Below are 18,345 nucleotides of genomic sequence, written 5' to 3'. Positions count from 1 at the left end.
TTGGGAGAAAAGTGCTATTATACTAAACATTATTAATATATAACCACACGTTTCAAGATGGGGGGGGGGTTAATTATGTTGCCTTGTAGGAGGGGCCCAGGTCCGCCTACCTTTCCCAAGTATACTTATCTTCCCTGTAGCATCTTAGGAAAAACGACACTGCAGAGTGAAAGCTAGGGCAGATTCTGTGCTCTCTAGTGAATGTGCCATCTTCCCGAATATCATTGGGACCTTCTTCCCAAAGTACGGTAAGATGCGGATGCTCCCGCAACCCATCTTTACCTGTGTAGAGTGCGCAGTTGAGGCCACGCTTCCTACAGTATGGTGCCAAGTCCGGACTTGGCACCATTCTCTATGGCCCTGTATACAACTTACAATATTACACAATTAACATATATCTAACAACTAACATATAAGTACCCAAAAATGTGTTCGAGTGTAGGAAATTACCACATATTCCTAAAATTCCGTTTTCCATCTGTAAAACTCAATCATATTCCTTTTATTGATGTAGATTATTTATTTTTGTTTTATAATTCTATACTTTTCATCACCTTGTTTTGAAGCTGGCGGTAACACCTAATCTATTAGCAGACTGTATGTAGCTAGCTTAGGTTCTAGACAGCCCAGCAAGAGCTTGTGGCGCACAACTCATTGCCATTCAGTACACTCATTTACAGGCTGTCTAAACGGATGGAGGGTTAAAGAATATACCAAGTGTTTTCAGTCTATTACAACCTTAAAATGACTTTATCTTTGCAGTACAATTTTAAATTACAATGTGGCGCTTTGTCTCTTGTTTTAGATCATGGAATAATCGTGCATAATGTATATTTAATTAAAATGTTCAGCAGGGTTTATCTCGGCTGTCTGTTGCTGCCTCTGTTAGTGAGGAATGAAGCCTGACTGCATGTGTGGGAGTGCTGTAGGCATGCAAGCTAGAGTACTCCAGAAATAGCAGAGTGTAGCTGAATCATAGTCTGTGCATTTCCACATTCTAGTAAAAATACAGGTCTAAAGACTGAAAATCTGAATTGTGCTAATTTCTCATGATGATCATTGTGCCTTCATTAACCGAAAATGTTGTTAGTATTCCCTACGTGCCATGTATATATGCAAGGAGCTACAGCATACTTTCCAATTGTCTCGATTTATGCAGGACAGACACATTTTCTTGGGACTGTCCCAGCCTGGGCAGCAGTGTCAGGAGCAGTTGGGGACCCCCTGTCCCCTAGTTTCTCGGCTCACCATGCACACAGCCTCTATTCTTGGGAGATAGAGAGACTGGGGGCATGTCAGCAACTCTTAGAACACTGGGCAGGGCACCACAGTGAGGGCAAAAAGGGTGTGGAGCAAGGCCATGTCCCTTTTCTAGCACCGTCAGACCAAGAGTTTTTATCCATGCATGTTTGTTGTGGAGGTCATATGTGGCACGGACTCATGGCCTGATTCGGATTCGCCGCTTTTTGTGTCATCTATGCGTCGCCCGCACGAATTACCGCCCACCAGGCCGATTTCCCCACACACGTGAATGGATGTTTTGCATAAACATCCATTAACAGCCTTGTGTGTGTTGCCGACGATCGAATGATTTTGCAGACCTAAGATACCTCTCTGGTGTCTTAGATCTGTGGGTCCCTGTATAGGAAGCGTGTGGGCAGCTGAAATCATCTGCCCGCCCCCTGCACCTGCGTCACCAGCGCATTAGCATGGGAAAGCCCAGTATTTTCATGGGCGCTACCCTCGCTGCTGCCCCACACTGCCAGGTGCAAACAGGCCGGTGAATAAGCAATTCGCCACGCCCACAAAGCTGCTGCAGATGCGCATAAAACTTTATCCGCCTGTGCAGTTGCTGACCATCGCTCCCCTGTGTGAACGCGCACGGAAGCTAATGGGTCAGAATCAGGGCCTCAGTCCCCTCTTATGATTCTCATTGTATTTTTTGTTGTATATTCATAGATCTCTTAGACAGAATACTACTACACAGTGATCTTGTCATGATATACTCTTATTTGACAACTTGTTTTTACAAACTGTGTATCTGTACACAATGTGTTTATATTATACGGATTTGTAATGCTTCAAGAAAAGAAAAGAAGAAATATTTAGGTCGCCTAGTATACCATTGTTTGGGAGCTCCGCCCATATTTTCAGCACGGTGCAAGTGTGTGGGCTGTGAAGACATACTGAAACCTAAATCTGTCACTCAGTCTATAAGCACTTTGTGGTTTATGTTGTAGCATGTTTTGTATGTAAAAGTATGGTCAGATGTTTCTCCTGCTCAAATATCCGTCTTCAAATTAATAAGCTTCTAGGATTTGTGGAGAATTAATTTAGTCCATTCTTTCTTTCCACCCAGTCAGTATTTACTACACAACCACAAAGCATAATAGATCCATCCCCTTGCTTTAAGCAATGTCTTGTTTTCTGGAAGTTATTATGTATTTTTATGTGGTTTTAATTTATCTAAGTTAGGTTTTGTATATTTTAGACATTGACTTTTGCAGGAAATATTTGATCATTCCAACATGTAGATTTTTGTGTGTAATTAATGCAGTACTGTGGACCTGTAGACCACTGGTTGGGTGGTACACCTGCTTGCCCTTTACAGTGTGGTTTGTACTCAGAACTGTTTCTATACAATTTGTCAATTAGGGAAAACACAAAAAAATGCACCCCCCCCCCATAGACATTCTAAAAATGCATTATTTGCATGTGCCAAATGCATGCCCACACCCAGAAAGGGAGTGTTGAATCACTATAATGAGCATGGCATAGCAAGAAAAGACTTCCTTACACTGGCAATAGTGCCCCACACGTCATATTATGCCCTCCAGTTTTGTCCCTGTAACCATATTACACAGTTCTACTGCTCCTTACTAATTATACTACACTGCCACAGTACCTGCATGTCGCCAGGAGGCTGCTGCTGCCACAGCACCTGCTCATTATCAGGGGGATATTACTGCCACAGCACCTGCTCATTATCAGGGGGATATTGCTGCCACAGCACCTGCTCATTATCAGGGGGATATTACTGCCACAGCACCTGCTCATTATCAGGGGGATATTGCTGCCACAGCACCTGCTCATTATCAGGGGGATATTACTCCCACAGCACCTGCTCATTATCAGGGGGATATTGCTGCCACAGCACCTGCTCATTATCAGGGGGATATTGCTGCCACAGCACCTGTTCCTTATCAGGGGGATATTGCTGCCACAGCACCTGCTCATTATCAGGGGGATATTGCTGCCACAGCACCTGCTCATTATCAGGGGGATATTGCTGCCACATCACCTGCTCATTATCAGGGGGATATTGATGCCACAGCACCTGCTCATTATCAGGGGGATATTGCTGCCGCAGCACCTGCTCATTTCCAGGGGTCTGCTGCTGCCATAAAGTACCTTCTCTTTTTCAGGGGGCTGCTGTTGCAACAGTACCTTCTTATCGTCAGGTGCCTGCTTGCCTTCGTCACTGTGTACGGTCCAACTCCTGGCACCTTAGTGGATGGCCTGCCCCCATCCTCCTGTAACTATTAAATGGCCCTCCCAAAATTGCTGCCACCTCCTCTAACATTCATAAAAAATTGTCTCCTCTGAGGCATACTTGCCTACCTGACCCTCTCCATGCGGGAGAAAATGTTCTGCTACTGGACTTCCCTGGTAATGTATGATTGCAATCACCTGTGGGGAGCTAGGTAAAGGTGTTTCACCACAGGTGATGGCAATCATACATTACCAGGGAAGGCCAGGAACAGAGCATTTTCTCCCGCATGGAGAGGGCCAGGTAGGCAAGTATGCTCTGAGGTGACCATTGGATGGGGATGCGGTCATCTATTAGAATGAACTTAGGTCTACAGTCATTAGGTCGACCCCACTAGGTCGACTGGCAGGAAGGTCGACCTGACTTAAGGTCGACATGGGCCAAGGTCGACATGACTTAAGGTCGAATTTGCATAAAGGTCGACATGAGGAAGGTCGACTGGTCATAAGGTCGACATGGGTTTTTCACTGTTTTTTGAGCCGACATGTGCCGACAGGCGGTATTTCATGCCCTACCATCCACTAGGGCGTGGTGGGAGAATAAAATAGTGTGCCGAGCGCAGCGAGGCACCGTGCCCGAAGCATTGTGAGCGAAGCGAGCGATGTGAGGGTCCGATTCTCATTGCCAACTGTGTCCATGTCGACTGTGTCGACATTCGGATAAAAAACAGTGAAAAACCCATGTCGACCTTATGACCAGTCGACCTTCCTCATGTCGACCTTTATGCAAATTCGACCTTAAGTCATGTCGACCTTGGCCCATGTCGACCTTAAGTCAGGTCGACCTTCCTGCCAGTCGACCTAGTGGGGTCGACCTAATGACTGTAGACCTAAATGCAGTCTGACGAATGATCCCATTCCATTGGATGGATGGGACATTTTCAATAGTATTCCATATGGAATAGTGTATACAGCACTAGCCATTGCAGCAGACATCCTGTGTTGTTGCACAGCTCACCCGGTTCCAGAAATAACCCTGGTTGCACTCTCCAGAACTGTCTAGATACAGGTCTTACAAATATCTTCTTTTCCATTTCTTAATGATGTGTTTTAATAGTGGTATTTTTAAGTGCAACATTTTTAGTAACAATGGGGCCGATGTATTAAGCCTTAACAAGAGATAAATGTGAGGGTGATAAAGAGACATAAATGTCCAGCCAATCAGCTCTTTACTGACTTTTTTCAACACAGCCGGTAATATGGCAGTTGGGATGTGATTGGCTGGACATTTATCTCTGGTTAAGGATTAATACATCTGCCCTAATTGATTTGTAACAATAATTAGTAAATCCTCTGATTTGTTTTGTTCTTAAATCAAAAAGTAACACTGGCTCTACATGGAGAATGTCTAAACATTTAAAAAAAAAATTAGAATTTAAGATTAAAAAAAAAAATCTTTAGAATTAGCAATTAAGGAGGCTTAAAATGTGTATAAATCAGCCATGTTTACGTAATAAGGACCTAATTCAGAATTAATTGCTACTGTGCGAATTCTCAATTTGTTAAATTATCGAAGGACTGAGGTGCAAGCAAAAATAGCGACAAAAATATCAATTTGCAATCCCCTCGCAATTTGACAGACAGGAAGGCGGCATTTGTTGGTGTAACCAGATGTTTTCTGTGAGTGTCTGAAAAAACGCAGACGTTTCCTGGCATTTTAAGTGTGGCTTCGTAATGTCAGTGCCTTGATCAGCCTGTCGCAGAGTTATGGAAGGGTCAGATTTACTCGCATTTGCACAGACTGAGAAAATCATTCAATAGTGAATGGTTTGTGGATTTGAGATAGCATAAAGGATAGCAGTATCTGGTGCAGAAAATCTTTTATTCAGGAAACGATGTCAAACAACCATTCCGAAGTTTTGAAGCGCAACCGCTTCTTTTTCAAGGTGTGTGAGACAAGTAATCTTACCTCTATATAGCTGGTATGTGATGAATTAACCCCCATCTCCTGTGTCCGGCAGACTGGGGAAGGTCGACAGTCAAAAGCAAAAGGTTGACATGGGGTTTTTCACTTTTCTTGTCCCGAATTAACATGGACACTGAAACATAGCCCCGCGTGCGCTTGCCATGCTTCGGACACAAGTTTATTCTCCCACCATGCCCTAGTGGATGGGTAGGGCATGAAATACCGCCTGTCGGTTAAAAAAAAAAGTGAAAAACCCCATATTGACCTTTTGACTGTCAACCTTCCCCATGTCGACTTAATGACCCTGTCGACCTAACACATGTTGACATTCGCGCATGTCGACTATCAGTCATGTTGACCTTCACGCATGTCGACCTAATGCTTGTAGACCTAGTGACCATATCCCAGTATTAAGCCTTCTTCAAAAGACCTAGAGCCTGATTCAGATTTGTATGCAATGCTGATGTACACACAATTGGGCATTTAATCGTTCGACTGTGCGCGCACCAAGGTATTCTACTGATGCCGCCTGCAATCAGCAGTAAAAATATCTGTTGTTTTGAGCAAGTAGATTAAAACTAGAATGGGATCTCACTATTAATCTACCTGCTTAAAACAAAAGTCGTTGCAGTCTACATTATATATTGCAACATCACAACTTGTGAATGCACATTGTTATTATGGGACTGACTGCATGACGTATGTATTATACCATCATTTTGTCGGATAAATACTATATAAATATTTTCTTCCTCGTCTGTGGGACCATAGCTAGCCTGGAAACAGATAGTCCTACTTTACTTACCTGGTCAGTGTATGTATTGTTAAATAACATTGTTACATTTATAATTCAAACAAATGTCAAAGAAACGGTGTGGAAGTGATGTATGTGCTGCTTGTGTAGCTGCAGAATAATGAACAGACACGGCAATGCAATTGGCACTGTTATTTATTAGTACGTGTATACTGAAACAATAAACTTGTACTGGTATACAGACAATTTATTTAAAACAATTTTGTTCAAATTTTGAATCAAACATTGTTTTATTATAATGAAATAATTTCTACCTAGAAAACCTGCAAGCACCATCAAAGAAAGGGACCATAAAATTCAATAAACAGACTTGAGTGTATCCTACAAATAGACACACCACAATTAGAAAATAGAATATGAATTCTTCCATTTTTTTTTTTTAATATTTGTTTTTATAAAAGCTAGTGCAAGTACAATATTTTACACTGGAATTACAGAGAGTATGCACGCATATGGAAAAAAAATCTGTCACAATAAAAGCTCTGAGCTATGTCTGTATGCACTGAAACTTTTTCCTCTGCTTAATAAGGTGCAAAACATTATTTCCTCCATCTTTCCTCCCGGTACTGGCTGGATGGGCCCAGTTACATTCCAACACAAAGCTGCAAATGACTTTTCATTTGGCGTATTATGGAAGTGTGCAATACAGCAGAATATGAGGACATTTCATTGGTTCCCATTTGCTATCACAAAATATTGACTGTCTTTCATACTAAAATTTTATACCTGAGGTTAGGGACTTTCTGGTGCTGCAAAGACAACACGTAGAGTTAAAGGGGTAACAAATATGTAAAACAAACCTTTTACTAAAACAGAACTTATTCAACTTCACTTCTAGTACTTATAGGAAAATGTAACTCATTTCCATTGTGCAGTGTTGTATTAGAAACTACGGCTTTATGTATGAAGCGGTTTTAAATTTTCACCTACAACCCTCTAGGAAGCGTTTCATAAATAATACCATAAGTGTGTCTAGGGGTTAGTGCAAAACATCATAAGGCAGTTTTGCAGTACTAAAGATATTAAGGTCAATGAATTTAAGTGAGCTGCGATTTTCTTATTTGTTTTTGGGAATTCTAATAGTATTGACCAAAATAAAATAAAAATCTGCGAAAAATTGGTCAAAATCCTAAAAACCTTCAATTTTATGCTCCCTATCATTTTTGCTGCTAATTGGATACTCCCATACTGTTTATGTGTAGACGATAATTCTTGTACAATGATTCCGTATGGTTTTTATTAATAGTTTAATTAGTGCGGACCTCTATGTGTGCTGCTACAGCAGGCCTAAATACCGATTTCCCACCCTACACAACGTGTTCTACCACTATACATTGTGTAATCACAAAGCTTTATGAAGGTTTACCTACACCAAATAAGGTTCCCCATACATAAAAAAAACATCTATCCTCACCATAAATTGTGCTACTTTTACAAAGTTTGTTTGGATTTTTATATTTTAGAACAAATATTCTATACTTGATGTTTTATGGTGTAAGTAAGAAATGGGTTTACTTTTCAGTGCCAGAGCGTTCTACTAGACAGTGTAGGAGGCCGCTGGCATGTGACTTAACTGTAATACACTTCCAAAGTGTGACAGGAGCACAAGAAAAGGGAGTTGCAGCTTTGACCAGCCAAAACAGAAACAGACAAAGAAATAACATGGGTGAAGTCTCCAATTAATTTCAATGGAAGACTTTAGTCTTTTATCACATAATGTCAAATAAAACAATACAAATCACAGATTACTGTATATGACAATAACTACCTCCTGTGGCCAGGTCACAAAGAACAAATATGCTTAATTTTAATACCACAATCATGCTAAATGTAGATACGAACAAATGTATATTTTTGTTGGGGAGGAAATCTTTTCTGTAGCCTTCGGAGACAATATATATGGGTAGCAATGTAAACATGTAAACATTTCCCATGGTTGCCATGGTTATATGTTTGAGAACAAGCTTCAGTACTTTGTGTTAAAGATAATAGTGATGACCTTTTTAGCCAGAACAGAATTCTCTCTCATTCCCACCGTACCAAGGGTTCTTAATGGAAAAGCACTGATATGCGTGACAATGTATATTTTACAGTACTCATCTTTATAATGATATAATGTTATGTAACCCGGATCTGGAAATGTCCTATTGAAATAAAAATGTTCTGTGATCTGAAAGTGGCCGCAATGTGTCATTTATCATGGGACACACAGACAGTGAAGACAAAAAACTACTAAGAACAAGAAATGTAAAAAACAAAACAATCACAAGAAGAAGAAACACCTATGGACAGCGAGTGGGGGGCGGTCAAGCCAAGCCTTTGCGTTTTAAGATGCTAAGAGAAATCTCAATTCCATTGTATATCAATGTTCTGTACGAAGATCTTATATATCCTGCAGGTTTCTTTACTGATCCTATACTGTAGCTCATTACAAACTTAAGCAACTGGGGATCACACAGATACACAGAAGATTCATGGAGAGTCATAATCACATTAGGTGTACAAATGGATCAAGATTACACTGATTGCGCCCCACTTCCATAGAGTCATGTGAGTGGGTGGGACTAATACGGAACACTTACATCACACTAATCACTTTTCTAGAACAGCCCAATTCTATATGTATGTCAGCTTCAAAACTATCAAAAGAGACGTGTTTTACAAAAATACTATTGGTGATAAATTCTGATTTCATACATACAAACATTTCCATTTTGAGGGGTTATTGGTTTGTTAAAGTCTGTTTAATATTAAAGATTGAATGCAAGTGGAAAGGATAACAGTGCAGCATTATCAGCAGAACATGTTAATAAAATGTATCATCACATTATAACAACCCCACAGTTACTACATTTAGTATTGACCATATTCCCCCAGTGATCTTTTTGGTCAGATACTTCATTATCACAAGAGATGAGTTCATCCTCTCCAAATATATAAGTGAAATAGTTAAAATTAAGTATACTTGTCCTTTACAAGCCACTACTAAAGTAGATATTGTCTCTGGCTGAAGCCATATACACCTGATCATCTAAACTTGACAGATTTGTATATACAATAAGAAAAAATAGCAATGTTTACCTTTCTACTTTTGTATACAAACATGGATCTCCATGCTTGTGTGCACATGTATAAACATGCTGCATTTATACACAGATGGACACACACACACACACACACACCCTCACACACACACATATGCATTTATATATATATATATATATATATATACACACACACACACACACACAGCTATATCTATCTTTGTGTGTGTGTATATATATATATATATATATACACATATACATATACACACATACAGAATATATATATATATATATATATATTCTATAAAGTATGAAACCCACAATTTCATCATAATCCATGTGTTTTCAAACACTGAATATTAATTTCAACATTCATTTTTTTGTGCAATTTCTTTTAAGCTTGTCATGTACTCCTAAATATGAGTGCTTCAGAAAAAAAAAAGTATACGCTTCTCAGATTAGGTTTACATAGAAAAAAAAAAATTATATATATATATTCCCACGACATACAGTATAGTGATACAAGAAAAGGTTCTATCAGTAAGGTAACACATCTGAAGCGAGGTCATTTGCGTAAAAATTAAAAAAGAAAAAAGTACACTCTGGAGTGGAGGTGTGCAAGGTGTTTGCATTTTTTCTATATTTTGGTTTAACACAGCACTGCCATTGCACCAAGGTTACATAGGTAACAATGTTATTGTGCTGCCAGCTTTTGGAAAGTAATTATCTGTTCATTATGAAATTGAAGGCTGTAAATGTTGTTTTCCAGATATTTTCCATTAACTTTTTATTTTATTGTTTTACCACAGATAAAAATGCCTAGACGGGCAAAACTGGAGTGTTATCTTGTCAATTTACCACAAGATAAGAAAACAAAGTGCATTTTTTGTCTTGCTACTGTAGTTTGGATTTGAAGCCTCCCTTTTAGTCACTGGTTTGAAATATGACCATTTGTGTGTCTGTTTTACAGCCATGTCATTGTTAGTCACTTTTATGCATTTGTATGATGCAAAAGTTATTTTGTTGCTGAAAACAGTATGGCAGCAAGTTTAAAAATATAGGCTAAGGTTATATAAATTATATGTAATCTGCTGTTGTGTTTGCATATTGCATTTTATATAAGTACATGGCATAGTCCTAAGCCAAAGAGAAAAAACAAACATTAAATATTGAACAACCCTACTCCAGAGTAGTGAAAGTGCTGCTTCTGGTCACATCAGTGTACCAAACATACACCAGCCCCATCCCTGAGTAAGAGGTGTGAAAGGTTTCTAAGTTATTTGACAGGAAACATTAATGATGTCACTCCTGTGAAACAGTGATGTCACAGATGGAAATGATAAAATTAGAAGTATCCAGGTTGGTGTCAAATGGAAAATATATACAATAATGGAGGTTAGGGGATCACATATACAACGGGAAACAGAAGCCATACTGAATTTTAAAGACATAAGGCAAAAAAATATTGTCAATTTAATCTGCCCTCCCTAATGTGACCAACATAGAATGGTGAAATTACCCAGTTTAAATCCGTAAGCAACAGTCATCTTAAGTACTGTATAGAAATCCTTATTGAGGTTATTTTTCTTAATTGTCTCCCTGACTAATTTATAGATGATTGTGTGTTCTATTGTAAACTTAACGCCTGGCACTAAAAGTAATAAAACTGAAAAGAATAATAATAAAAAAAAAGACTGATGTCAATAACTATTGCAAAGGGAAGAGTGGGGAACAGCGCAAGCCTGGTCTGCTTTAAGCTGAATGTCATTTGGATAAGATCTATGCCTACTATAGTTACACCTCTTAATCCACCCAGCTCAAGATACAAAGACAAGAGTACCGTTAAGTTCTACGTAAGAATCCAGACTATGCCATAACAAAAACAGTAAACAAAAAAAATAGCGCATATAGTTGACAATCACTAGTTGCATATGACTTAATAAGCAGGTGCGCCAAGTATGACTATAACAATAGGATGAGCTCCAGGGGATATACATTGAAAGGATAGCTCACCACACAGTTCTGAATAATTCCACAACTGAACAATAACAGAAACATACTAACAACCCACACAGTCACACATGATGTAACAGCAGCAGTCCATCGTTACCCATCTGTAGCCATCTACCCCAGAAAGTGACCAGCACATGATATTTGGTTGCAAAATTCTTAACACACTAGTCAATAGGGAACACTACACACAAATACAATATGCAAGGAGCCGGGACTCAGAGACTTGGAAGAGTGGACAGAAAGCAACTGCAAAGTGTCTTAACGGAAAATCCTTTTGGCTCACCCAAGAAAGCAAGTGCTGGATGGCTATCCCTGTATCTGTAACAAATAACCCAATGGACTGCTGCGCCAGTATTGTGTGTACAGCATCTGACCAATATCTATTCTTAATTGGTGAGGCACCATAATGATTGGAGCCAGTTTTCCTTTTGGATTTACTGAATGTAGGGGTAGAAAAATAACACTTCACCTGTATGTATACTTTGAAATGTAAAAAATATATATGATGTCTATATACACTTAGAGCTCTATCTTTTTTATCTTTATTTTTCTCACTATACATACAGCTATATATACCTGACCCTGGAATTACATTTATTACCAAATGGCAGAGCCAAGAGTTAAAGATAGTAAAAATCTGTAACAAGTGAAAGAACAAGTACATGAATTGCTCATATTACATTCAGTTTTATTCACGTGGCCATGAATGTGAAACGATCTCTCTTTAACAAAAGCAGTGAGGTCACGAAGCATCCTGGACATTCAATAGACATGACTGGTACCCATGAAAATACTGGGGACCACCGACAAGCATTCCTATGTCACAAACACGGAACTAGGATTCTAAACCTTGATCATATAAATTCCTATAGCAGGATACAAAGTTCTGCATTCATAATAGAAATGTGATGCCATCATGTATAGAGTTTCTTCTATATTGCATCTGAGGATGAGATAATAGAGATGTTGCATAGCAACCAAGTTATTTTTGCCTTGTCTCCATGCAGCTGGTGTATTTTCTCGCTTTACCGCTGCTGACAACTGTGCACGCATATAGTATGTGAGAGTTGTGTTTGTTAAGCGTGTTTGTGTACAATATATTATACACAACATGCAAGCATAATAAACAGCTGAATGCTACAGAGGGACATGGCTAATGAGATACCTGTTTTATATAGTGTATATTGGATGGCCAACAACTCACTCAACATTAATTCATTCATCTATTGTTATTTACAAAAATAAGTCATTTATCTGCCTACTCCCCCATGTATTTTATGAAGGTACACTATAAGTTAAATAACAGTCACAGGCATAGACCAAAACATGGAGGCTCTGCCAGATGTACAAGATTGCCTCGGCTTCTGCAAAATGAGTTCATCTTCCCATCTACTCCCCCCACCTTCCCTGGTTTCCCTGCTAGGGGAATGGCAGCTATTGTGTTGTTACAGGTAGGAGAGATCATATGGATTCCAAGGGTGCATAACCCTTTTATCACCAAAGTGATGCAATCCTTTCTACAAGCAGATCATTCTATTCCAGGATTGGCACTACATTGTCTCAAGCTTTCTCTTATGGATTCTCCAAAGTGACGTTTTGTCACATGAAGAGCCACAATAATTGGGGTTCTGCTTTCAGGTGCTCCTGGCATTAAGATTTTCTGTGTAGTTTTGTCTTTTGCCTTTGCTTGAGGTACAGTGATACTTGTAACTCCCTACACATGCCCATCCCTCTCTAACCATACCAAATGAAATAGAAGAGAAAAAGTGCCCTGAGGAGAATAAGTAGAACATTAATCCATCAATGTGCTGCAATATATGTGTTGCCCACAAAGAGGCATGAGATGGGATGGATAGAGGCAGCACTGATATGCCGGGCATCATATGTCCGGGGTTCAGGCAGCACCGATATACTGTCATCCTATGTCTGGTGCTCAGGCAGCACCAATATACCAGGCATTGTATGTCTGGTGATCAAGGTGCACCGATATACCGGGCATTATATATCCGGTGCTCAGGCAACACTGATGTACTGGGCGTCTTATATCTGGTACTCACTGTAATAGTCTATAGAATCATTTAAAGAGAAGAAAGGTTGAAGCTACAGAGGGTTACAGTAAGTTATTGGGTCAGTGCTACAGGATGTGCCAATCTTCCTTCTCATTAATTATGTTTTGTTATTGCTTTCTGGGTTGAAGATATTATTGGTTATTATGATCGTTATTTATAGTGTCATTTTATAGAGATGCTTATTGCGCAAAATGTTGGTCCTTTTCCCATTTTAATAATGAGAATCAATGTTCTGCATGTACATTGTCATGTTGTGTGTGTGTGTGTGTGTATATATATATATATATATATATATATATCTGCAAACATGTAAAGACATAAATACATACTGTACATATGCTTATGTAATATTTTGTGTACCTTGTTGAATGGATTTCAGCCTATTTGTTGTAGTTGTTGCTGCTGTCTAATGAAATGTCTTGACACTCTTACCTTAGAGAACAGAACCTATTCTCTTCCCTCCATAGCCTGTCCCTGCCGCACTAATAAACAATAAAAGAACTGTACCTGAGAGCTTGTGGGTTATTAGAATAGGTGCTGTGGCATTAGGGTCAAACAGAGCTTTACACTTAAGTAAAATGGAGGCACTGCAGACATTTTGTGATATTGATGACAAAAAAAAATAAAAGAACACAGACCAAATTCATTCACAAAATGATTGGCAAATTAAAATGAACTAGAATGCTACATGCTACGTTTGGAAAACCCTACACAACAGTGAATATTTCATTTCATAAGACACAAGTATATACTGTAGATATTCATCGTCTATGAAATACTATCCTCTCTTAAAGTTACAGTTATACTAGAACATGGATATTGGAGTTGTGTCAAAGATTAAGATCACAATAAAGTTAGTTATGTTACTAGCTTTGGAAATTGGAGCCGTGAAAGTTACTTTATACGAGGCTCGAGTAACAAATACCTCATAGAACACAACACCTGTAGAATAAGTTTGTTACTGAGAACAGAAACAACATTGATTCCACAATCAGAGAAAATTTGTCACACACTTCAAAATTCTCAACTAAAAAGAGGGAGAGAAACACAAGAGCAGGTTACCATATCATCGGCAGGATGAAAAAGAGATAGCACAGGCAGTATAGTAAACTGTATACGTTACATTTTGGCCTAGCAAAGTGGGACCACACATTTATTTTATAGGTTTACGTGTGCAATCTACCCTTACTCTTTAATCATTTCCACTTTTATTTTACATTAACATAAAAAAATGTTAAAATATGCATATCTACACAAAATATTTTTGTACTCATGACTATAGGTGCTTGTTGTAGAGGTTAATAAAAGACGGGATAAAAACAATAACACACGCACACACATACTATACACAACAGGCGCTACTACACTGTGATTTATCAGTGTTCCTTCTCAGACTTGTTTCAGTGTGACAGAAAGATTGAAACTGTGAAAGAAACACTACATTAACAAATTAGGCAAGTTAATAGTAAGTAATTGCTACATGTATCCATGTTCTTTCAGCTATTCTTTCCTGTCTCTACAACATTATTACATTTCATTTGCAGGAATATCATTCAGATGCAAAACTCAAGATGTGCAAACTGCAAGATTTTTTTTTTGTGGTTTTCTCTTTTTTTTTTTGTTTAAAGTCCATTCTTTTTTAAAACACTGGACAACTTTTTTTATTTATCTATCTAGCTTAATATTTCCCTATCGATTTTCTGTAAGCAATGTCAGCACAAATATGACTTCAACTCTTTTCTAAAAGTGCCTTCTGTAAAGTAGTCCTTTGGGACAATAAACGGTCACATCCTAGGTCAAGATTTACATTCATCCCTTTGAAACCACATTAAAACTCTTGCTCTAATAAGCTCTACATAATTTCATGTAGGTTTCAGTGTTCAAAAAAAAAAAAAGTTAAAAGAAAAAAAATTATATATATATATATATTTTCAAATACACAGATAAAAAGAGAGATACAGTACTTAGCAAACATTAGAGCAAGATGCTCGGCAATAAAGTGTGATCAGCATTTTAAGTGCTAATAGTCAATCTCTTATTACTCCTCCAGTTCTTGTTCCTTAATGTGTCACACTGAACTTTAAAAACAAAAAAAGTGGCACCAATTGTTACTAAAGAACAAAAGTTGAACACAATGTTTTCACCTAGGATGCACGCAATTGAGGTTAGTGCTCTAAGTAGGCAGCGTGCGGTAAGCACGCGCCGTGTTTACCAGACATTTCCTTGCTATACTAAAAGAAATGTCTGTCCTAACAGGAATCTGCTAGAGGGGTATTTGACTCTGCATCCTGTCAGATGCTGCTAGCCTTCTTACTAAGGCAAGCAATGCTATTCCAGCAGTTACACAATTGGAATTTTATAATATTAATAATATAAAATAATTAAAAGGACACACACGACTGAATTTTTTTCACAGCACAAAAATTTTTTGAAACTTTTTAGAGCACAGAGGGATTCTGCCCCCTGACGTTGACTTGTGCAGTTAGGCTTCCATAGGGTGAATTTATATTTGTAGACTGAGTGCCATTAGCCAAGGTGTATACAGTCAAAAGAAACTCAAGTTATCGTAAATGTTTTCAGCGGTCTATAGGTAAAAGGGATTAACAACAAAAACTACACAACACCAAAATGATTCATGGCACTAGTCACAAATCTATGATGAGACCAATTAAAGGAAACATGATTATGGAGAATTACTCCAATGTATGTAAAATTGTATTCTTAACATTGTCAACATGACAATGACCTTAAACTATTACTTTTGTGCCAGTGACCCGCAACATAAACACAGTCATGAAGCTATACCATTTGACAAAGGGACAGCTCACATTTCTATTCTTCATTTCCCTTGTAATCCTCTCTGAAAAATTAAAAAGAAGTCGCTGAACATGAAATTGGCACCCTGCATCTACATCACAGATGCCACCTTTATACAATCCTCTCCACCAAGACTGCAGAAAGCTTAGACTGCCTCCTAAGTAGCTTCCCCAAATCCAAGCTCCTACAATAATGAACACTTGTGGAAAGATCATATACATCAAGAGTCTCCTGCAAGATACCAGCCGCAACTATAATAATGTTATAACATAAACCTAAAATAAGATGATAACATGTAAATACTGGGTTATTTATTCTACAGTACAGTAATCTGAATAAAAAAGACAAGGGTAAGCCTAATTTGTCTTCTCTAAACAAGTTTCACTTGCCTACATTAGATCGACCTTCGATGCAAATCTTAACCTCCTGAGGAATAAAAGAAGGCTTGGGAAGAGTCAATGGTGGTTCATCTTCAGACTTTTCTAGTTTTCTTGATTCAGGGGCAGACCACCTCCTCTTCCTTGTTGCAATAGGCTTGCCAGATTCTATTTTGGCTTCAAAGGTCATGGCATTCAATCCAGCAGGACACCTTAGTTCCCCATTCTCAGATGACACCTGTACACTTCCCTGATTAATCCCATTCTCCTGTTCTGCATACCTATGTTTATTTCCAAATAGACTGTCATTCTTTGGGTACTTCAGCAATATGGTAGCTGAATCCATGGGTTGCCCCTTCTTTATGGAGCCATTTTTCAGATTCTTGAGGGTAAGTGATATGCAGACATCTCCAACTGACAGCTTGGAACATGGCAAATCAAACAGCTGGCTTGTTCTCTCGGGACTGCATGATGACCAGCCTTGGCCAAATACGAAAAACGGATATTCTATCAAGACTTCCACGCTGACCTGTAGAGATACAATAATGGTACATGTGGTTTTAAAAAAAATGTATGACAAATTATTAAAAGGTAAAAAATATATATCAAAACTTGTGGAAAATATATAGTTTCAAAGAGCTTTCCCATCAGCCATCTGCATCATTACTTATATATACATATATACAATTGCACAAATGACACATGTGGCATTAACACATTTTTATCTTCCACTTGGTACTTCTCACTGCAATTATTGAAACAAAAAGTAATATGATAAAGGGGCTCCATAAAACACACTTGCATTTTATTTAACAATACATATAAAACTGAACAGGACTTAAACAACTGCCTGTGTATTGTAATTTACATTTTAGTCACAACTGTAGGACTGGTTATTATTTAAATAATGGAAGAATGTAGTTAATAATAAATGAAAATATGATTGCAATATGTTCAGTCCACTATGCCCCATTGGGCCTGTCATCTCATTGTATAAAACTGCAGTTTCTGTCTGGTTTGCGGCCAAGAAATAATCTGGTTACCGTTATGTGCCCCTCACAATTCTATATCGAAATAATCAGAGATTATTTATTTCACTCTTCATGCAAATATAAGGAGTTAATTATGAAGTTACTGCATTAGATCAATGATGTGCCATCTGGGGGTCAGGAAGACATGTTTTGGAATCAGAAATCCTATATTATCGCTCTAAAGTTGCCCATACATGGTACAATATTTCCATGCATTTTGAACCAGATCGCATTGCATGTGATCAAATCACATATGATTTGTGTGCGATGCAATCTGAAGCTAGTTCAAAAAGAACGGGCTGCACAGACTTATGTGCTGTGCGATGGGATGCCCGCCGGAGCGTGCATCGCATCACTCAGCACCCTTGCACCATGTATGGGCACTTTTAAGAGCATTGAGAAGATATAAGGAATACAGACACTTGTACCATTGTGTGCCCCCTTACCCCTGCCAATCTCACTCCCTTACAGGAAAGAAGAAACTTATCGCATCCTCTGAGAGGTGGACCGAAAACTACAGTGCAATAAATGTACGTATTTTCTGCTTTCTTTTTAGTTTTATTTATATTTATACTTTACTGCAGTAATATTGGAATCATGCAATGAATATATATATGTGTGTAATAAACTATACATTTCCTTACAACAGTGGTGTTTTCTGTTTTCTTTTGTTGGTTTATTTTATGTTTCGTTGATTAGTTTAACCAATGTAAAGAGCAAAA

General features: G+C 38.3%; 1 protein-coding gene across 3 annotated transcripts in view; it reads right to left on the bottom strand.

The window, feature by feature from the left end:
• Positions 1–6,386: 6,386 nt before the first annotated feature.
• The window catches only part of ATXN1 (ataxin 1), a 309,499-nt gene continuing 297,540 nt past the window's right edge, over positions 6,387–18,345 (bottom strand). For all 3 annotated transcript variants that reach the window (XM_083187879.1, XM_083187877.1, XM_083187878.1), the window contains exon 7: positions 6,387–17,121. In XM_083187879.1, the coding sequence (XP_083044005.1) occupies positions 16,597–17,121 (525 nt within the window). In that variant the 3' untranslated portion in view covers positions 6,387–16,596. The remainder of the gene's footprint in view (positions 17,122–18,345) is intronic.

The sequence above is a fragment of the Crinia signifera genome, chromosome 5 (assembly GCF_055691185.1).
Source record: "Crinia signifera chromosome 5, ASM5569118v1, whole genome shotgun sequence".
NCBI lineage: Eukaryota > Metazoa > Chordata > Amphibia > Anura > Myobatrachidae > Crinia > Crinia signifera.
The sequence above is the reverse complement of the archived record's forward strand: the minus strand, read 5'-3'. Positions and strand labels throughout refer to the sequence as shown.